At 53.6% G+C, this 22055-nt stretch overlaps 1 protein-coding gene across 9 annotated transcripts in view; it reads left to right on the top strand.

Moving 5' to 3' along the window:
- DTNB (dystrobrevin beta) overlaps positions 1–22055 on the top strand; it is a 171105-nt gene that overhangs the window by 21888 nt on the left and 127162 nt on the right. For all 9 annotated transcript variants that reach the window (XM_082047694.1, XM_082047692.1, XM_082047691.1 and 6 more), the window contains exons 6-8: positions 4032–4117; positions 10836–10990; positions 17498–17603. In XM_082047694.1, coding sequence (XP_081903820.1) covers positions 4032–4117; positions 10836–10990; positions 17498–17603 — 347 coding nt within the window. The remainder of the gene's footprint in view (positions 1–4031; positions 4118–10835; positions 10991–17497; positions 17604–22055) is intronic.

Here is a 22055-nt window from a genome sequence, read left to right as displayed (position 1 = left end):
GATTCAGCAGGTTGAATAGCATTCAGATTGAAAAGCATTGGTACAGCTGTCCGAGGGCTGGGGGCTCGGCTCAGGCACACACACAGGGGAATGCAGAAGGCGCTCACACCTTTTCTGGGGAGCCGGCAGCCCCGGGAGCCTGTGCAGTGGTGGGCACTGGTGTGGGGGCACGGGCAGCAATGGGAGCAGCTGGGGCTGGTTCCGCAGCGGGAGGGACAGGTTGGGGAGCTGCCCCTGCCATGGGGTGCGCGGAGCTCTGCTCTGCCCTTTGGAGCATGAGCTTGGATCTGGGAACAATTTCTTCCCCAAAGGGCTGTGGGGTGTTGGAACAGGCTGCCCAGGGCAGTGCTGGAGTCACCATCCCTGGAGGGCTGGACAGACAGACATGAGGCTCTCAGGACATGGGGCAGTGCTGGGGGTGGGTTACAATTGGACTTGATGATCTTGAGGGGCTTTTCCAACCAAAACGATTCTGTGATTCTGTTTCCAGTTTTGCCCTGTTTCCTTTTGATGTGGGGTTCAGCAGGTTGAATAGCGTTCAGTTTGAAAAGCATTGGTACAGAAATCGATTTGGGCAAGTTGCTTAATAACTGCACCTCCGGCAGCTTGCGGGAGGTTTGCTTTTCTCCCCTCGATCGATGGGCAGCATGTCAGCAGAAGCAGGCCGGGGTCTGAGGGGACCATAAGGTACCTTTGCAAGGGTGAGTTTGTGTCCTGTGAGGAGGTATCGATGGCTTTAGTGTTTGTTCTGGCAATTAATTCCAAGCTGAACTCTTTTGAGAGAAAAGAAATGCTTCTTAAAAAGAAAAGGGGGACGTGGGTGGAGACTGGAACTCGGGAGGTTTGAGTCAGCTGGTGAGATGTGCTCGGATGAAGGCGGAGGGCAAGGCTTGAGGAGGATGAACCTGTCACAGCCGATTCCAGATGCACTCAAGTCTTTAACACACGACTTATTCCTTTGAGAAGGCTGTTGAAGAGCAAAGAAAGCAAGCAGGATAGCTGAGATCTTTACCTGGTTGTTAACTCCATAGACTTTATACAGCTTGACGTAACTATGTGCCGTGTGGAGTTGTGTCCCTTGGTTTCCCAGGCAGGCTGAGGGCGCTGGGTCCCCGGCCTCTGTGTCGCCCTCCCCGGCAGAGCATCGCGCTCCCGCACCCCTGCTGGGGCGTTTGAGGTGCTCTGAGCCTGGGCTGGAGAGACACCAAATTACATTGCGGGTGCTTTCCAGCCTGAGAAAGGCCGAGAGCCTTTAGCTCACCGCGGAGCCGGAAATGGTACCAGAAGATAATATTTCTTATTAACTCTGAGTGTGAAAGGGGAAAGAAGGTGATTTGGTGACTTCCTGATGTCTCCGTCTGGTTGCTCGTCTGTCACTGACACTGGACCTCGTCAGTGCTCCAGTACCATGAGCCGGCATTTACTGGGAGTGATTCTGCTCTTGACACTCCCGGTGCCCGCTGTCCCAGCACAAACAGTCAATGAGTATCTCCTGTCCGCCGACGAGTGTTCCGTGTCTGCACACACAGTCAATGTGCATCTCCTGCCTGCCGACGAGTGTTCCCGTGTCTGCACACACGGTCACTGTGCATCTCCTGCCCGCCGACGAGTGTTCCCGTGTCTGCACACACAGTCAATGTGCATCTCCTGCCCGCCGACGAGTGTTCCCGTGTCTGCACACGCGGTCACTGTGCATCTCCTGCCCGCCGACGAGTGTTCCCGTGTCTGCACACACAGTCAATGTGCATCTCCTGCCCGCCGACGAGTGTTCCTGTGTCTGCACACGCTGTCAATGTGCATCTCCTGCCCGCTGACGAGTGTTCCCGTGTCTGCACACACAGTCAATGTGCATCTCCTGCCCGCCGAGTGTTCCCGTGTCTGCACACACGGTCACTGTGCATCTCCTGCCCGCCGACGAGTGTTCCCGTGTCTGCACACACGGTCAATGTGCATCTCCTGCCCGCCGACGAGTGTTCCGTGTCTGCACACACGGTCAATGTGCATCTCCTGCCCGCCAACGAGTGTTCCGTGTCTGCACACACAGTCACTGTGCATCTCCTGCCCGCCGACGAGTGTTCCGTGTCTGCACACACGGTCAATGTGCATCTCCTGCCCGCCAACGAGTGTTCCGTGTCTGCACACACAGTCACTGTGCATCTCCTGCCCGCCGACGAGTGTTCCGTGTCTGCACACACGGTCACTGTGCATCTCCTGCCCGCCGACGAGTGTTCCCGTGTCTGCACACACGGTCAATGTGCATCTCCTGCCCGCCGACGAGTGTTCCCGTGTCTGCACACACGGTCGATGTGCATCTCCTGCCTGCCCACGAGTGTTCCCGTGTCTGCACACACAGTGGATGTGCATTTCCTGCCCGCCGACGAGTGTTCCCGTGTCTGCACACACGGTCACTGTGCATCTCCTGCCCGCCGACGAGTGTTCCGTGTCTGCACACACAGTCAATGTGCATCTCCCGCCCGCCGACGAGTGTTCCCGTGTCTGCACACACGGTCACTGTGCATCTCCTGCTCGCTGACGAGTGTTCCCGTGTCTGCACGCGCGGTCACTGTGCATCTCCTGCCCGCCGACGAGTGTTCCCGTGTCTGCACGTGCGGTCAATGTGCATCTCCTGCCCGCTGACGAGTGTTCCCGTGTCTGCACACACGGTGGATGTGCATCTCCTGCCCGCCGACGAGTGTTCCCGTGTCTGCACACACGGTGGATGTGCATCTCCTGCCCGCCGACGAGTGTTCCCGTGTCTGCACACACAGTGGATGTGCATCTCCTGCCCACCGACGAGTGTTCCCGTGTCTGCACACACGGTCAATGTGCATCTCCTGCCCGCTGACGAGTAGTTGAGAGGTTTCCTGGCCTCTCCCAACACCCAGCATGTATTTTCCCCATCACCGTGTTTTCCATGATAGTACAAATTATCTGTCCGATACATTTATTTGGTTATTTTAATCCTTTTTCTCCCATCCGATGTGACTCGAGCGTGGTGGTCTATCACCCGTTCCACTGCCTGTTTGCAGTCAGGATGATGACTCAGTACGGTCCTGGTTGCCAATAGGTTTCTCAGAATTCCAACAGCTTTCACACATGTTTCCTTTGCCCCGTGTGCCGCTGAACCAACGTGTAACCAACTTCATGGCACCAGTGGGTTTGCAGTGAGATCATCACACCCCGCCTGGCTTCACAGCCCGTACTGGAGGCTGAACCAACGTGTAACCAACTTCATGGCACCAGTGGGTTTGCAGTGAGATCATCACACCACGCCTGGCTTCACAGCCCGTACTGGAGGCTCCTGCTTGTTCAGCCCCGTGAGCCGCCTTTGTGCTTTGCTGACTTAGTTCCCTCTCCATCTCATCCTATGTGTCTTCCTGGTAGCAGGAATAATACATATTTCTACAATGATAACACAATTTCTATATAAGCTGAATGGGCTTTTTTGTACTTTCCATAGAGACAAAATAGTTTTCTCTTGCTGATCCTAGAAAATGATTCCCCAAATGTGGCACCTGTTTGACAGCACAGCAGCGTTAGTGACTGAGATGAGAATAAAGCTTTGCTCCTGTGGTTCCTGCTGTGTGGCATATTCAGGATATACAACTCGACCATTAGCTGTTGTTCACTGTACTGTCTTTGATGTTCAAATACAGATTTCATTCTGAGTTTAAATCAAGGGTCAAACTTTACAGCAACTAACGAAGGGCAGGAGAGGGAAAAATGAGATTTTTACAGTGAACAAATGTATTTTAATGTAAAAAACTAAATTAACAAGTTCCTTTTTTATAGGGCAGTGGTGTGATGAACAAGACAAGTGGGTGTCTCTTTATCTGTGTCGGTGTTGTCTTTCTGCGAGAAAGTTTGATTTGTGGTCAGACATGTGCAAACTCCTCCAATATATTAAAATGGTGGTGTTATCGCTGTTTGAATGTTGTGCTGGATGGGTTTGGCGGATCTTGGGAGTTAATGGAGCGCATGGTGGTGTTCCCTCTCATTCCTGGTATTAACTCCTGGCCTGTTTTCCGCAGCGAGGGCCACGGGAAGCTGACGGTGTTCTCCGTGAAAGCCATGTTAGCCACCATGTGCGGCGGGAAGATCCTGGACAAGCTGAGATGTGAGTATCTGCAGTCGCACCCTTGGATGCGGTGTTTGTTTCCATTGCTGGCCATACGAGTTCGATGGTGGTTGTTCCGCGAGCTCCCTGCTTTGCTTATCCAGCGACGTCCTCCCGAGCCGCAGCCGCTGTGCCGGGTTTGTGCCCCGGGACCCGGCGCGCTCTGTTACCTGTGCGGGTCTCTGGGTTGTTTGCGATGCTTCGCATGGCAAACCTCAGCTCTGCTTTCTGGGACAGCAACGGCCAGTTTGTTGCCATGTCCCCTGTTGGGAGGATGCTGGATTCCTGCAGATCTCGTGCTTCGTCCGGGGTGCTCCCTGCACCTCCTCACTCGGTCACTCCAGCTTCTCACTTCCTGGTTTTGAACTATTTTATTCTCGTTTCATCAGTTTTACTACCTCTTTTTCCTATTGTTTCCATGAGCCTCCTGTGTCCATAGAGAACCAGCGATACCACGAGGGCTGGTTTGTCCTTCAGGGTTAGTTCCTGTGTCTCAGTGACAGGGTTCACTGCTGTGTCCATAGAGAACCAGCGATACCACGAGCGTTGGTTTGTCCTTCAGGGTTAGTTCCTGTGTCTCGGTGACAGGCTGCACTGCTGTGCTGGGTGTTGTTTTGTTTCCACCCTGAGAGGCCGGGACGTTAATCTCACTGTCAGTGCCAGATCTTATTGTTCATGTCTTTCCATTTTCACCTCACCCTAAATTCCCTTAGTGAAAGCTATCTTGTAATAATTCATTCCTCCCGATCTCCACGGTTGTCAGCTCTAAATAATTCTTTATACTCTTCTACATCAATAAGCTTCTTTATGATATTTGCTTTAAAACTCACAATGTGAAGCACTAGTGTGCTGAATTAAACGAGGTGACCAGGTCTGCAAATAGTGAGAAATCACCGCGTGCACATGTTGGTATTAGAGCTGCACGTGTCCCGGTGCCGGGAAATGCCGTGTCTTAGAATCTGGGAGTAACTACGAAACTCTGCAGTTACCAGCAGAGCTGCAGGTGCTGAAGATGGGTGTAAGTAAAGGGAGAAGGCAGCTATGCCAGAGGATCTTCAAGACTTGTTAAGCGTTTTTAACAAACGTATTGCTTCTGTAAGATACGCAGGATCAAATCCTGGGGATAAAGGACGAGGGCTGTATCTCCTCAGCCCAATATCGCATTTTGGGTTGAACGCGGGTGAGATTGGGGGGTTGCGGCACACGGGCTGTTCAGCACGGGCTGGCACGGGAATAAGTGGTATTTCTAGAATGGCCACATCAAGAGAGTGACAATGGGGCTTTTTGCTGGAAAAGGCAATTAATCACCACAATTAAATGTTAGAGGAATTGTGCAACTTTGGATATTTGCACTCAAAGACCTGGATGTTATTCTGGAAGTTACATTAAGCCCGTTATTGATTCAATGGGTGGCTGGTTAAGGTGCTTTCACCCTGAGCACAGCCGCTTAGTAGTCTTGTTTAACAGGGGTGGCTGGTCTTAACAGTTAAATTTGTGCGTTTCATGTACTGTTATCTCTCTTTTTTCACAATGTCTGCTCTTGTCCATAGCGTTTGTGGCTTCCTTCTTCCTGTCCGCTGGCTGATGTTCCCGTGTGCGGTACAACGACTGCTGGCTGCGGTTCCGCCGTTCCGGACGGGCTCTGGCTGCGCTCGCGGGCCGGGGCCGCGCTCACAGCCGGCTCCTGGCCTGGTTCTCACGTCTGGTTGTTTGCTGTATCTTCCCAGCTGACCTTCCGTGCGCATCCTGCCCTGCTCTGGCCCCCGCTATGTGCTGCCCCGTTGCCGTGGGGCGCTTGCAGCACCGTTTGCAAAGAGCGGGGCTGCGTACTCCCCGTGTTTGGGACAGGAGCACTTCTGTCCTTCCCGCAGTTCCTCTCCTTGCCCTCCAGGGTGTCACTCACACTGGCTCCCACCGTTCATGTGTCGGGGCCGGTACGTGACAGCACACGAGCCGCTGAGCACCGCTCTGCAGAGCTGCCTTTGCTGAGGGGCTCTGTTGTTCTGGCAGCTACAATCTCTTGTGAGTCAGCTGGGAAACACAGGCCTCTTTCTCCAGAGCTCTAACAGGAACGCTGATTTGCAGCTGCTTCCCAGGGCGGTGGCACCGACTCCATGTCCTCTGTCGCTTCTGGACACTCCTCCGTCACTTCTGGATGCTCCTCCATCCCCTCGTGTGCTCATTCGTGTCTCTGCTCAGTTGGAGAGAAGGTTGAAGCCTGGGGCCACCTGCCTGTTATTCTCTGAAACACTCGCAGTGCCATGAGCGAGGCTGGACACGGAGACAGAGTCTCACTGCACCACGGACAAAATTGTCCAGGAAAAGGGGATTTGGGCTAAGGCAGAACTGACATTTTAGGAGCACAGGCAATCTGTGCAGGAGGGAAAAGTTTTGTTTGAAGCAGACTAGAATGGGGCCAGTGGCTTTTCAGACAAGGCCATGGGACAGATTGCTGTGGATCTGAGGTTGGGTGGTGGGATCTTGTGAACCCTCCAAGGGCAGAAGGAAGAGGCATGTTGTGCTGCTGGTGGAGTCCACGTCTGAGCGTGACCGGGGTCTGCGCCCGAGCATCCCTCGCGCTCCAGAAAGCAGTTTGACAGCTGAACTGCTCACTGCTGGCTCCATGTTGTTCCGGAAGCTTCCTCAGGGCAAAACGGGGAGAAGAAAACGTCGTGTGAGGTTTGGAGGGAGCCGGGAGCTGCAGGCTTGGGTACCTGCACTCCTGCTGGACGAGCCGCTTGTAATGCAGAGCAGAATGAGTTGATGCATGGATAAGTGCGGTTGTATTGTTGGGGGAAGTGGCTTTTGTGAAGGGCTGCCCTATAAAACCTTAGGGGTTTGTTAAAGGAGGCAGAAAAAAAAGATGGGCAAAGGAGTTCTAACTGATACAGACTTGTTGGGTTTGTGACAGGCATTCAGGAAGGGTCCGCATCAAACGCTTAAAGGCATCTAAGTTGGATGAAAGGGATGGCAAGCGGAGTCTTTGCACAGGTAGAAGCTTGGCTAAAAGGAACAAAAAAGAGCAGTAAAGATCCTTTTTGTGTTTTGAGATAGGTTGATAGCGGTAAACTGACACCTGAACTCGACAGTTGGAGATGAAGTGGCTCAGTGCAGTAGGAGCTGGGACAGGGTGAGGAGTGCGGTGGAGCTGGCCGCTCTGGCACGTGTGGATGAAGCGGGTGCCGCGTGGCGTGCGCGGTGGGATGTGGTGCGGAGCGAGGGCTCGGCGTGCACAAAGCTCACCCGGGGCAGCTGCTGCCCGGATCGGAGGTGCTGGAGCTGTTCAGGTGTCGACACTGTTTAGTAATGGCTGAAACCCGTGAAACGTCACGGGGGGAAGGACGCGAGGGACAAAGGGGAGGTAAAGGCACTGTGTAAACCCGTGGGGTCTTTGTGCTGCATCGCTGTGCTCTTGGGCTTTATTGCTTCTGATCCTTAGCGGTGTGCTGCCTTGGTTCTGTGTTCCCCACCTGTCTCTGGTCACTGACCTATGTATCATGAGCTTCTTGTGTTCCCAGGTGACTCGTTGCCCCGATTCCCCTCGGCTCAGCTGCCACATCAGCCTTTCCGCAAATCCTGCAAGTTGCGAATATTCTTTTTTTGCTCATCTCGTAATTGATAAGAATGGCGGTAACGTGTTCTCTGTACCTGCATATGTACAGGCAGCTTTTTCGGTTGTGCAAATGCGACCACGCGGCGCGTTCTGCAGTCGGTCGGTGTCTGCCAGCGCACGTGAAGCGGCACTTGCTGGGCGGCGCCTCCTGGCTGGCTGTGCCACGGGGACACGTTTCCCGGGACACGATGCTCCTCGCAGAGGAGTCCCCGTATTCCCGTACGCCATGTGCTGTGGACTTTGTCGTAGCTTTTTAAGCCAAAGAAATTCCACATAAGAACGTTGAGTTTTGTGGATCTGGATGACTTCATTTTGGCGTCCCAGCAGATTCATTGTGAAGTAATTAGTGCTTCCTTCCGTGTCCTTTCTGCAAGTAAATGGCAAGCCGAGCTTCCAGCAGATGAGGACTGCGGGTGCTCAGTGGAAGGGCCGTCTGGCTCCGGTAGCGACTGGCCCTGCCTGCGCGCTGCCTCCGCGCAGCTCCTGCGCCCTCCCGGGCTCCGGGAGCCTGCAGCGCTCGCCGCAGCTCACCCCAAGCATTCCTGCAGCCGCGGTTGCTGAACAGCTTTGCATGCTGGAGGCCCTGAAAATGTAGGTGATTTAGCCCAACTGTGGGGTTTTGATTTGGGGAGAGAGTGTTTTGTGTTTTGGAACAGCAGAGGCGAAAGGGGAGTTGTTTGTTTTAGTCCTAATCGGTGGACCAATGTAATAGTAGTAATAATAATAGTACTAATTCCCAATTGGAACACACACACACACACACAGCTACATGGATCAGCACCAAGAGAAAATACCATGTGAATGTGAACAGCACCAGTGACCTGGGGCTGGTCCCCCTTGGCCTGGTCAGGATGCAAGGCCGTATGTATATATAAATATACATGTATGCACGTGCCTTTGCAGTATGGATCCCTCCAGGGACCGGCCTTAGCTGCTCGTCTCTCTCATAGCTGGTCCTTGGAGCCTCTTAGAATCACAGGATCATGGTGGTTGGAAGAGACGCTCAAGATCATCGAGTCCAACTGTTAACCCAGCTCTTAGATCCCCCGATCTCTCCAATACCTGTCCCAGACTTACAACCTCTCTAATACTTGCCTCTCAAACTCTCATCACTAAATTTTCCCCAGAAAGCAGCTTCATAATCTTGTTTTTAACGTGGTTGGAGACCTGGTGCAAAGCGTCGGGCTTTGGTTGGACAGCACAGAGCAGGGAACCTTGGCAGTGGTAAAGGAAGCTCTGAGGGGAACTGTGGGACAGGCTTAACGTGATAGCACGAGCTCGGTTCTCAAAGCTTTACTACAAGGATTTGGGAAAAGGAAATGGCACGTTGCACACGTACCATTTTACCTTGGTGTTTTGGGGGCTGAGCAGTGTTTCTCGCAGTTCTGAATTTTTGATTTAAAAATAGATGTAGGTTAGTGGTGCTTTCTCAAATTTAGCCTTGATAGAGCCTGTTCTACGTTAGTTTCATTTCCACTTTATTTCCATAGCTTTAGTTACGGTTCCGACCCTGCCGGCTGTTGAGCTGGGGTTGCGGGCTGCGTGTACCAGCAGGTTTGTGTCCTCTCTGGAGTACGAGCACCGTCGCGTCCCCCTCGCGTCCCGCCAGTCCCGCTCTCACAGGTTCAGTACCGGACCTTCCGTTCTCGCGCATGTGCCGGTTCCGGAGCGGTTCTCACCCAGAACTGATCAGAATTCTGGCAGTTTGCCTCTCTGATTAGTTTTAGTTATTTCCATAGTTCTCATTTGTATGCGTTTTGATCTGAAATTTTCTTCATGTTCAGTGTTCAGGTTAAATTTGTTTTTCTCTGTGAGTTAATTTTCTAAAGTACAGTGTTTCCCCCGAGCCTCTTTTCTCTCTTTGTCTCTTTCATGTTTTCCCCATTACTGCTCGTGTGCCCTGTGCGATGGTTCCGCGTGGGCTCAGCGCGTCACCTCCCGCGGGCGCTCAGCCCCAGTGTGGGTTCCCGGGGGGTTATTGTGCGTTCTCTGAGCTCCTTCCTTCAGGACACTCGAGTCACTTCTCTGCTTTCTAGAAATACCCCTGTCTCAAATAATCTTGGGTTTTGTGCAGACCTGGTTTTGATCACTTAAATGAAGCTCGTTTTCTGTCACTCTGTCCCCCCCGGTGTTTAATTACGGATGGTGTCCTGAATAACCGCAGAGATGATCCAGCGGCTCTTAGCGAAGAATTCTGGATCCGTCACGTCTTGGAAAGTTGTTGGTCTTCCGAATGTTGGTGCTGCTTTAAGGAAAGCTTCCTGGGCAGAGCCCCGCCGTGGCTGTGGCAGAGATTGCTCTTTTCCGGAGGGGTTTTGGTCCCAGGACAGTTTGACGTTGTTGTTGGGTGTGTTTTGAGGTGTGAACACGGTGATGTTCCGTAGGCTTTGCGGTGCCCCGAGCTGCTGCGCTCCTGCCGTACGGTCAGTGCAGAGCGGCTGTTTGACGTTGTTGTTGGGTGTGTTTTGAGGTGTGAACACGGTGACGTTCCGTAGGCTTTGCGGTGCCCCGAGCTGCTGCACTCCTGCCGTACGGTCAGCGCAGAGCGGCTGTTTGACGTTGTTGTTGGGTGTGTTTTGAGGTGTGAACACGGTGATGTTCCGTAGGCTTTGCGGTGCCCCGAGCTGCTGTGCTCCTGCCGTATGGTCAGCGCAGAGCGGCTGTTTGACGTTGTTGTTGGGTGTGTTTTGAGGTGTGAACACGGTGACGTTCCGTAGCCTTTGCGGTGCCCCGAGCTGCTGCGCTCCTGCCGTACGGTCAGTGCAGAGCGGCTGTTTTACGTTGTTGTTGGGTGTGTTTTGAGGTGTGAACACGGTGACGTTCCGTAGCCTTTGCGGTGCCCCGAGCTGCTGCGCTCCTGCCGTACGGTCAGCGCAGAGCGGCCCCAGGACAGACAGCGCCGCCTCGGACGGATGGAGGACACGGGATTTATATCACAGCATCTTCGAACATCTTCACTTAGAAATTTAACCTTGATAGCAAGCGATAAGAGACTGTGTTCACAATAAAACAAAAAGACATTTCTTGGGGTTTAAATGGATTGTGAAATAACTTTTCTGTAGCGAGCATGTATTCACTGTGGGGTTTTGTTATATTTTCTTACAGATGTTTTCTCTCAGATATCGGATTCGAACGGGCTGATGCTATTCACCAAGTTTGACCAGCTGTTGAAGGAGGTCCTGAAGCTGCCGACGGCCGTGTTTGAGGGCCCGTCCTTCGGCTACACCGAGCACTCGCTGCGGACCTGCTTCCCCCAGCAGGTACCGGTTCCGTAGGGTCCGTACCCGCTGCCGCTCGTCAGCCTGTGCTTTAATTGCGCGGTGACGCGGGGTGTGCGGGATGGAGGGGGTGACACACACTGCACCCCCGCACTTCAGACAGTGAGTGTGGGTGTGAGGCTGGGAGAGGACTTGGCACAATTTACAGGGACTCCCGCTCCCCAGCAGCCAAACACCACGGATCACGGCTTTATTGCCTAAAACACACGAAACACAGCATTTTTACTATTTGCCCTTGATTTTTTTAAGCTTTCTCAGTGTGTTAAGAGTATTAGTTTCAACAAACCACTTTCTATTCGGTTTGGTCTGTACCAAATGAATAGTTGTGTGCACATAGTTTGTTTTTAAATCTATTTCGCTGCTCTGCTTTTTGGTATCACTGTCTTGCTTTCCAAATATTTCCATTACGTGTGATGCGTGGAGTAGATGTTGTAGTAATGATCTTCAAAGAGCTTTTTATTTCTTCATACATTTTAGTTGTGATTTATTGCTCCAGGGATTTGTTTCTAATTCGAGATAATGTAAGTAGTATAAATAAACCTGAAGTCAATGGTAAACATGAACCTAGAAAATCTTAGGCCTCAGATTAAATGTTTAGACTCTGGTCATGATTATGTTCTGCAATAAATAGTTCCAACTTATTTAGGTTTAGAATTTGTAGTCACTTTGCCAAATTTAAGTTAATTAGCAATTAATATATTTGAAATACAACAGAGGACGAAGCAGCCTTTGCTGTAGGAAACAGTAAGGCCTGCAGCCCGCCTTGAGTCACCGAGGACAGAGCTTTGGGTTATTTCAGTGGCATTAATGGATGTTTTTCAGTTTCCATGCTGGCCGAGGCGTTTGTGGGCTGTGCTTGTTCCCATATTCGCCCTCCAGTTAGGCCAGCGCCAGCTGGGGGGTGGTGGGATCAAATGGGGGGTCATGGAGGTGACACCAAACCTCAGCCCCACAAGGAGCTGTGGGGCCAGAGCCGGGGCTGTGGGGGCTGTGGGGCCAGAGCCGGGGCTGTGGGAGCTGTGGGGCCAGAGCCGGGGCTGTGGGAGCTGTGGGGCCAGAGCCGGGGCTGTGGGAGCTGTGGGGCCAGAGCCGGGGCTGTGGGAGCTGTGGGGCAGAGCTGGAGCTGTGGGGGCCACTGGGGAGGCCAAACCTCAAATCCTGGGGCAGTTCTGGGCCCCTCACACCAAGAAAGGCCTTGAGGTGCTGGAGCGAGTGGAGAGAAGGGACCGGAGCTGGTGAGGGGCTGGAGCACAAGTGTGATGGAGCGGCTGAGGGACCTGGGGGGTTCAGCTGGAGAACAGGAGCTGAGGGGAGACCTTCTGATCTCTGAACTGCCTGAAAGGGGCTTGGAGCCAGGGGGGTCGGGCTCTGCTCCCCAGGAACAAGCGCCAGGAGCAGAGGAAACGGCCTCAAGTTGCCCAGGGGAGGTTGAGGTTGGATTTAGGAACAATTTCTTCCCCAAAGGGCTGTGGGGCATTGAACAGGCTGCCCAGGGCAGTGCTGGAGTCACCAGCCCTGGAGGGCTGGACAGACGGACATGAGGTTCTCAGGACAGGGGGCAGTGGTGGCCTTGGCAGCGTGAGGTTAACAGTTGGACTCGATCTCAAGGGTCTTTTCCAAGCAAAGCGATTCAGTGACTGTGATTTGCACGCAGCTTGCCAGCAGCATGTCTTAGTGCTCTGGATCCCATGAACAACAAGGTTAATTCTTCATGTTGATTTACGTTTAGAAGTTCCTTTGCTCCGGTTTTGTTCAGCATAACAAAATCCCCAGTGTAAGGGCAGGTGTGTAGAGTGGTAATGCTTTTTTAATTAATCCAGATGCACACTGGACCCCAGGACAGTTCTTTCATTTATTTGAAAACATTGGAACAAGCAGGTCCTGGGAAGTAGATGGATAGACTCTCTTAGATTTAATTTCATTTTCTTATGCCTCCCGGCTTTGAAAATGAGCTCCCAGAGGTAGTTCTGTGCTGTTCTCTGCCAGCCCGTCCGTTTGCTGGGCTCCCTGCAGACAGTATTGCTAAAGCTGGGGGTTCAGACTTGGGCATTTCCATGGCAGACACGTGAGCCACATCTGTACCGCTTAACTGAACCGGCCTTGAGCCGGGCTGTGCTCCTGGGCCAGCCGGACCCGTCTGAGCACATCCCTGCTGGTCAGCGCTCTTATTCCCTCAAGCAGGCTGGTTACACGGAAACAGATCGTTAAAAATGATTGCTAGGTGATATTAACACTGATCTGGATGTTGGAATCATTTGGGGGAGTGAGCGGTTAAACCAGGCACAGGTTTAATAACGTGAAATGCTGCATGATTGAGCGTTAGTGCTGGGGGCACTTAAACTCCCGAGCGCCAAGTCCTCCCTGGCCAGCGGTGGGTCCTGCCCCCGGGGCTGTGCCAGGTCTGGGAGCCGCTTCTCTGAGCTCTGAAGGGCTGGGGCTTGCTGCGGGGCGCTGGAGAGGCCAGGGCTGTTCCCAGCGCACAGCTCGGCCGCGTGGAACAGAGCCCCCTTGCTGCCCACCTGCATGGAGCTGATTGAGCTGCGTTCTCTGTGATGGCTCCAGGGTGTGCAGAGAGCTTCCGCTAGTAACTTAGTGTTCTAGCTCAAGCGGGGGCTTCCACGCATGTAAGATATTGTAAATAAGGACATTAAAGGCAGGATGGCCTTGTGTCCAAAGGATGGAGTGAGCAGCTCTGAGAGATGCAGGGCAGTTAGAGGTGCAGGCGGGTCTCGTGCACAGCTGCTTACATTGGCTAACTCGTTTTGATCGCTGCAGAGTGAAAAACGACACGTTGTTGTGTTGGCTGAGGTGATGTGGTCTTCTGCCAGCGTTTTGTGGGGAAATATGTGCATTAGCGTCTTGTTGAAACAAGCGCCTTGGCAGCGTAGCGATAAAACCAGCTGAGCTGTGTTCATCTTCTAAATACACGCACGGCATTGGCGTGAGCTGCCAGCGCAGCCCTGCGAGCCGAGCTGGGGACAGCGTGGGGACACGGCTGCGCCGGCAGCGGGCGCTGGAAGGTCACCGAGCGCAGGGAGAGGAGGCGGGTGATGACACAAGTACCTGTGCGGCAATGCGCGTGTTCTCCCAGGGAGCGCTGGACCCTCACGGGCGTTGTGCCTTCACATTTACTAATTCTCAGTTGATGAACCTGGAGCTTGGAACCTGCTGGCAGATGATTTGCTTGTTGTTGCATCACAAGTGGTGCTGAGGGATGTTTGCGGTTGGGTTGTGAAGCCGGCAGGAGATGGTGTACCCGCCGCAGGAAAGGGCTCCAGGCTCTGCGCTGCGGTTTGATTCCTGCCCGCGCTGCCCTCACCCGAGCGCCGTGCCAGGCAGGAGGACGCTGCTGGGGCTGCGGAACTCTGGTCAATCGCTTCCAAAATTTCCTACCTAAAAGTGGGAAAAAACCCCAGAGCCTGTGTCCCTGCTGCCCTCTGGTGAGCGGCGCGGACTCTGCAGCGCTCCGTGCAGCGGCTCGGACAGCTTTTCTTTGAGGAACATCCCTGTCTGTGGCAGGAGGAAGCTCTTCTGCTAGGCTTGGCTGCTTCTGCCGCCGTGTGTGTCATATAGCACTGCCTAACTGTAGAGTCATAGAATCGCAGGATGGTTTGGGTTGGATGGACCTTCCCAGTCCCCCTGCCATGAGCAGGGACATCTGCACCAGCTCAGGCTGCTCAGAGCCCCGTCCAGCCTGGCCTGGGATGTCTCCAGGGATGGTTCAGCCACCACCTCTCTGGGAACCTGGGCCAGGCTCTCAGCACCCTCAGCACAAACAATTTCTCCCTCCTTTAATTTAAAACCATCACCCCTTGTTCTGTCACTACAGGAGCAGAGGGGCAGGATCCCCCAAACCTGCTGCTCCCGGGGCTGGGGACGCAGCCCAGGACACGGGTGGGTTCTGGGCTGCCAGCGCACATGGCCGGGCCATGGCCGATCGGTCACCCAGCACCCCAAGTCCTTCTCCTGGGGCTGCTCTCCATCCTCCATCCAGCCTGGACCGACACCGGGGTTGCCCCGACCCAGGGGCAGGACCTTGACTTGGCCTTGTTGAACCTCATGGGGATGGATCCCGTCCCTCAGGTGTGTCCCCTGCCCCACTCAGCTTGATGTCACCTGCAAACCTGCTGAGCGTGCACCTGATCCCACTGTCTGTGTCGCTGATGAAGGTGTTAACCAGTGCTGGTCCCAGTGTGGACCCCTGGGACACCTCGTTACTGGTTTCCACTTGCACGTGGAGCCACTGACTGTACCCCTCTGGACGTGGCCATCCAGCCGGTTCCTCATCCAGCTGCCAGTCCGTCCATCAAGCCCGTGTCTCCCCAGTTTAGTGGCCAGGATGCTGTGGTGACTCTATCAAAGGCCTTACAGAGGCCCAGGTAGCTCTGTCTGCTGATGGAGCCACATCGGCCTGGTCAGGTCTGACCGTCTGTGGTGAGGCTGTGCTGGTGTCACCTCCCTGTTCTCCCTGCGTTTCCACGTGTTTCCCGTGGCCGGGGCAGGTGTGGGATGAGGCTGAGTGGCCGTTCCCAGGGTTCCCTTTGTCACACCTGTGGAAACGGGTGTGATGTGCAATGGATCCCACCTCTTGTCTCCAGAGAACTTGTCTGTGAGCAGCGTTTCTCGTTTGGAGTAACCTCATACTCTTGTGTACAAAACGGGGAGCAGGGGCCCCGCGGCGGAGCAGGGACCCAATGGCCGAGCAGGGACCCGCAGCCGAGCAGGGAGCCTGGGAGGCGTTTCCCCAAAGCTGCCCCATACCCGCACGAGTAAGCGGCTGGGTAATCATGTACAGATTGGCCACATCCAGTCTGCCCGTTGATTACAGCCGGTGCTGCCGTTTAACCTCGTTAGCACAGCGGCTCGTTATGTGAGCAGCCTCTGCTCTGGGGCCTCACACGGCTCCATGGGTTCGTTCCCGGTTAAACACGGGGTTGTTGTCCCCGCAGGCGCTGGGTTCAGCCCCGTGCAGGGTGCCCGGTGGAGGGACGGGGGATGTTTGCGAGCAGCCGGGCTGCGGGAGGGCCCGGCCGTGCGGCTGACGTGGCTGTGCCTTGGGCTCTCTCAAAGCTGCCCTTAAAACTCTTTGGGAAAAGCTTTTGGTGACTAAGCAGAGAGACTGGAACAAGGACACCTTATGGAAGTTGCAAGAAGTACGATTAAATATTTCTTACAGTTTTCCTTAGCGGTAGCTGGGATAGTCATCCCCCCGCGTTCTCTCTCCAGGAGAGTTAGCTGCAGCGCAGCACATGGATCTGTTTGCCACTAGTCACAAAAGTGTTGGTGCTGCTGGGGTGCCGCTGTGCGCCCGCTTCTCCCTGCGCACCCACCGCCGTCCCAGCCGTTCGCCTTGCCGCTCCCCTCCAGCCCGCGATGGTACGTCCACATACCTTAACACATACCTGCAACACGAAACCTAGAAAAACCCAAACCTTCTGAGCTGCTTAACTGCAAACCAACGTGGTCTCATTTGGTCAGAAATTTGTATCAAGCATGTCAACAGAAAGATTAAGTCTCACTTTAAAAAAAACAAAACAAAACACAGAACTGTATGGATCTTGTACATTATTTCACATCTAACTTGAAAGCTGTGTAGTAGTGCTGGCTGGTTTTAAGAGCAACTGAAATATTCCTTAAGAAATGCTTTTGAACATTGCACTCACCATAAAATGACTGAAGCATTTTCTGTGCCGTTTCTCTCTTTTTGTCTCCAATACAGATACAAATCAATGACCTGCCGTGCTCCTTTCCCCTTCATTTTTGTTTTGTTTTGGTTTTTAATGTTAATGTTCATTCCAAAATTGCTCACAGGGCACTGCACAAAGACAGCAGCTTGCTCCAGCGGAAATTCTCTCTTGCTCGCTTGAGTTTCAACCCATAGGAAATACGACTCTTAACTTGCCCGACTCCCTTCTCCATATGATTTCCTTTCAATTTCATTTTTATTGGCAGTTCTAAAAAAATCTTAGCGTAGGTGTCCCCTTGCCTCTTTCTTTATTTTGCCTTTAGTAAACCATTTCCTGTCTGGATTGTCTATGTACATTAGTTGTTATTACTCTCTAATGCATGTCTGCTTTATTCAGTGCTGTCTGCAGTGCTGTTTTCTACACTAGTGAATCACCTCCGCTCACATTGCCGTGTCCTCTCCAAACTCAGACCCTTCCACTGCAGCTCCGAGCTGGTCCAGGCTCACCAGTCCAGGCTGACCAGTCCTCCCTTCCCTGGGGCTTTCCATTCGTCTCTTTATCATTTATCTTCATATGATTATATCATGACTATACTAAGATGTTTTACCGGTGTTACTGTTTGCCTAATACAGATTGAAACTCCCTGAGCAAAGAAGTTGTGATTTTTCTCTCTTTATAGCATATGAAATATTCCTGGTGGACAGAAGTTGAGTCAGAGAGAGATTTTAAGGCTGAAGTAGTTTTTGGTGTATAAAATGGAAAATTGTCTTGTAATCAAGTTCTATTTCTCTTTTCTTTGCAGAAGAAGGTCACGCTGAACATGTTTCTGGACACGCTGATGGCTGACCCGCCTCCCCAGTGCCTTGTGTGGCTGCCTCTCCTGCACAGACTCGCCCACGTCGAGAATGGTAAATGGAATGTGTTGTTGTTTGGAACATCTGGTCGGAGCAGGGTTTCTGTTCCACGTGTGTAAATATGCTGTTCCGTCTCGCGTAACCAAGCACTTAATGCTTCCATTGTTCCCACTGGGACCGTCTTGGGCCCAGGGCATTTGAGCCCGACTTTTGTTGGAGTGAAGACACCTCAGGGATGGAGGCCGAGTCTATGAAATCATCAGCAACAGTACAAAACAAGATTAATTGTGGAGTTCTGGTGTCGCTAGTGCTAGAGGATGAAAAAACCAAGCAGCAGAAAACCGTGTTCATGTTTATCGTGAAACGTTTAAAGAGCTCCCGCTGAGCCGCGCTTTGCCGCGCGGAGCTCCCGCTGAGCCGCGCTTTGCCGTGCACTGCCCGTCAGCGGTGCCGGTACCTGCAGCGCTCGGGCTCCGTCCCAGCTCCTCACCCCACCGCACCTTTCCTCAGCTCCAGTGTCCCGGCTTTGGTGCCCACGGGAGACGTTGGAGCAGCACCAAGGGCTGGAAGCCGAGCTGCGCGCTGGGTGGTGGGTGGGAGAGCCTCCTGCCCCGGGGGGGGCACCGGGGCTCCCGCAGGAGGTTGTGCAAGGCTATCGAAACTATTGGGTTTAGTGTCCGAACAGGTGGTGTGTTTAGTTTATTGTGCAGTTGTGCGTGGTGTATGTGTGTGAGGGTTTGTATGTGAATTCTAGAAACAAACCAAAACAAAAACTTTGTTTTTTCCACCCATAAACTAAACTTCATCTTTTGTTTCCTTCCACACAGAGTACAATCATGTTATCATCCCTCAAATCCCGGCCCTACTGGTTGTTGCCTCTCCTTCCGCTCAGTGCGTCTGTAGCTGTTTCAAGGTGCACAGCCTTGTTCCCTTTAAGACAGGGCTTGGGAAAGCCCAGCCCAGGCTGCAGTCTGGCTCCAGCCCAGCTTTCCGGGCTTATATTCTGTTCTCCTTCCTGACAGCCGCGCCTGTGACATGGTTGGGTGCTGCTGTGGTTTTGATATGCTGGCTTTTGGCGTTTGTTTCGTCGTCTCCTCTCAGTCCTCTTGCAAAGCTCATCGGGTAGTGAACCCAGCGCGTTGGTTGCGTGGCGCACAGGGCTGGGGCGGGATGCTCTACGGGCCTTTGCTGCTGTATTGCCACACAGGAGAAGGTGAAGTTCCCAGGTGCTCTGGATGCTTACAGACATCTCCCGGTAACTACGGATCTTATTTTAAAAAGAATTGTGAGGGGAGCGATTTCATGGAGACAAATCTTGTGGGAAAACAGAAGGCGTCGAGGGGTTGATGTAGTTAAAACGTTGGGTGAAGCGCTGCACTGCGTTCCCATCCTTCTGTGGCAGCTTGCACCGGGACACGGGCAGCAGCTGCTCGGTGCTTTCTTCATCCTTTAGCCTCTTATTCTTATAAACTCATCCTTCAAGAAAAGCACACACGGTGGAATAAACACGGTAAGGAAATGGGCACTCAGAATATTTGTATGAGTTACAGGCCGGGATAGAATTGCACAGAGCTCAGATCAAACGTTTGAACGTCATGTTTGGACAGAAGCGCTGGGAAGGTCTGAGATAATCCACAGTCTCATCTTCTTTCTGCTTGAAGGTCCCTGGAGGGAATTCCTGGGTTCCCAGAGTAACCCATCCCTGTGGCTGGGCGCGTGCGCTCCGGCGCCACCGCGCAGCTCCGCTGCCCCGTGGCCACTCTAGAGCCCGCGGGTCCCCATCCATCCCTGTGGCTGGGCGCGTGCGCTCCGGCGCCACCGCGCAGCTCCGCTGCCATGTGGCCGCTCTAGAGCCCGCGGGTCCCCATCCATCCCTGTGGCTGGGCGCGTGCGCTCCGGCGCCACCGCGCAGCTCCGCTGCCATGTGGCCGCTCTAGAGCCCGCGGGTTCCCATCCATCCCTGTGGATGGGCGCGTGCGCTCCGGCGCCACCGCGCAGCTCCACTGCCCCGTGGCCGCTCTAGAGCCCGCGGGTCCCCATCCATCCCTGCTGCGCGGGAGCAGGTGCAGCGGTGCCCCTGTGATCCGCCTGATCTGCAGCCCGTCCCCAGGCTTCATCCCGTCCTACACATCGGAGACTCGTTACACAGCGGCTTAGCATGCAGATAACTCGATAGGGTAACTATTAATGTTTGTGGCGTTAAAATTACATTTCTGATTCTCGTCGCCCTCTTCTACGGCTGCTTGCTGAATTGTGTTACCAGCGATAATTTCTGCCGGTGTTCCTGCCCTCTAAATTACAACAGTTTTTTCCCTAGAAACTCTGATTGCGTTTCGAGTGGTATTTCTGCTCCGGAGTCAGGCAGCTTCACGGCGTTGATGGGAAATCCCCGCAGCCGACGTGCCGAGGAATGGGGCAAGTCAGAGCAGGCTTAGCGCGGCGGGCTCGCTCTGGACCGTGTCTCCGCACCCGAAGGGCGGCCTGGCCCCAGGGCCTGGCTGCGGGGAGCTGGAACGGCACAGGGAAGGAGGCGGACAGCAGAGGAACGGGCTTGGGATCCTGGGACGTGCTGGGGAAGTCACAGCTCTGTCAGGGACCTGCCCGCTCAGGAGAGGCCGGGAGCTTGGAGTGGAGTGTGGGCCAGGCCGTACGCAAGAGGTCATTGCCGCCATGGGTGAATATCTCCTATGAAACGGTCATTTGCAGTGTTTGAAAAGCAGAAGATGGAAGATGTGAAGTTTTGTCCCAGTTTTCTAGCACGAGTTTTCTTGGCGCGGTTCAAGCCGCGGGTCGCGGGTTCGTGGCCGCGGTCGCTGTGTCTGTGGGGCCGCGGGCGTGCTGGCGACCCCTCCGCTCTGCTCCCGGCCACCCTGTCCGCTGGAGACACAGCACAGGGCTGGTGCTTCCTCCCACGTCTTCCTTGGAACGGGACGCCCCGAATCAGACATTTTTGATGATCACTCAATACGTTTGTGAAACACACTGACCAGCATGTGTCCTGCAGGAAAGCCCTTTGATTGTCAGATCTTCCCGTTTTGACAGTTATCTGTTCTCTGGTGTTTTTCCAGTGAGATTCACGGCCATGTTACCATCCTGTCATCCCTTGTGTTTCCCTCTGGCGTGAGAATATCACAGGAGACCGATTTTGTTAGAATTACTGAAGTGAGATGAAAAATTGATGGCGTTTGATGCCTGTTTCTTCCTTTCAAGGTCAGTTACTGTGCCTGGGAAGACACGGGGTTGATGTGGCGAGTGTTGGCCGCGGCTCATTCCTCTGCTGTTCTCCAGGTGCTCACGGTGCTTTGCTCCGTCATTTGTTCTGGTGTGTATTCTACAAGTTCAGATAACGTGGGGAGTCAGTACATACATATGTGTGACTTCACACCCTTCTAAGGATCATATTTACCATTCTTGCTATGGCCTTTTAAAATCCCCAGCTAGTTTTCTATCGTTCTGTTGTTCTGACTTGGTCTTGGACTATTTGAGTCACTCTTTTAACCCTCATTAGTAACGTGTCCTGGTTTTTGCCTCTGTAGGTTTCCTTTTGAATTTTGGCATATTGGGGAGCTCTCCTGCAGGCTGCTCCTTGCTCCCAGCTGGCTCACGCTTGTTTCTTCAGCAGCGTTCCTGTAACGATCAGACAGTTCTCTGACCTGGGGTGTCCTGTTGTTCCTTCCTGTAGCTCCACGCGGCTGTCCCGAGTGTGCTGAGATGGGCTGAACTCACCTTCTCTCTCCTCTGCTTCCTAAATTCCACAGAATTACTCTGCTGACTTGTCAACTTTAGCTCAGTTGTCATCACCTTTATCAACTACTTCTTATCTACTGTTTGATACAAGCCTACAAGTCTTTCTTTTCATTGCTTTCTCTGTTAAAAAAATGATCACGGTTTCCTCTGCAGCCCATTCCCTCTGGGCATTTGTACACGTGCGTATTGGAATCGCGCTCCGCGGTGCAGTCCGGTGTTCACCCGGCGCTCCGTGTGCTGCGGGGAAGCGTCGCCCACCCGCTGTCTCGTCTCAGTTCCCGCAGGTCGGTGCTCCCGTGTCTTTGCCGCGGCCGTTTCCCGCGTTGGGCGGCTCTCGCAGCACCAGCTGCTCCTGGGACGTTCACCGGCCAGACCTCTCTTGGATTCACTTTGTTGCTCCCTGTGCTGTTACACCAAGTCTTGCTTGCAACAGCTAAGATGTCATTTTCATCAGAGATCAAAACTTGAGCCTGTTTCCAGGTCCTTCTGGTCCGCGTCTCAGCAGTTGGTGTCAGAGGTGCGAGGACCCAGCTGGCCGGCGAGCTGCTCCGGCGCTGCCCAGCGCCGCCCTGCCCAGCACCGCGCTGCCCACGTCTGCGGGTGCTGCTGCTCTGGACCACAGCAACGCTCAGCTCTTTGTTCCTGTGATCCAGCTTCGCCTTCCGCTCTGTTTGCCGCGCCTCACCTTGTGAGATGCCTGTGAAACAGGAGGGGGTCTCCAGCACCTCATGCCCGCATCACTCTGTTGTTTATTCTGAA

The sequence above is a fragment of the Streptopelia decaocto genome (assembly GCF_964273445.1).
Source record: "Streptopelia decaocto genome assembly, chromosome: 3".
NCBI lineage: Eukaryota > Metazoa > Chordata > Aves > Columbiformes > Columbidae > Streptopelia > Streptopelia decaocto.
This window is presented reverse-complemented; position numbering and strand designations above follow the sequence as displayed.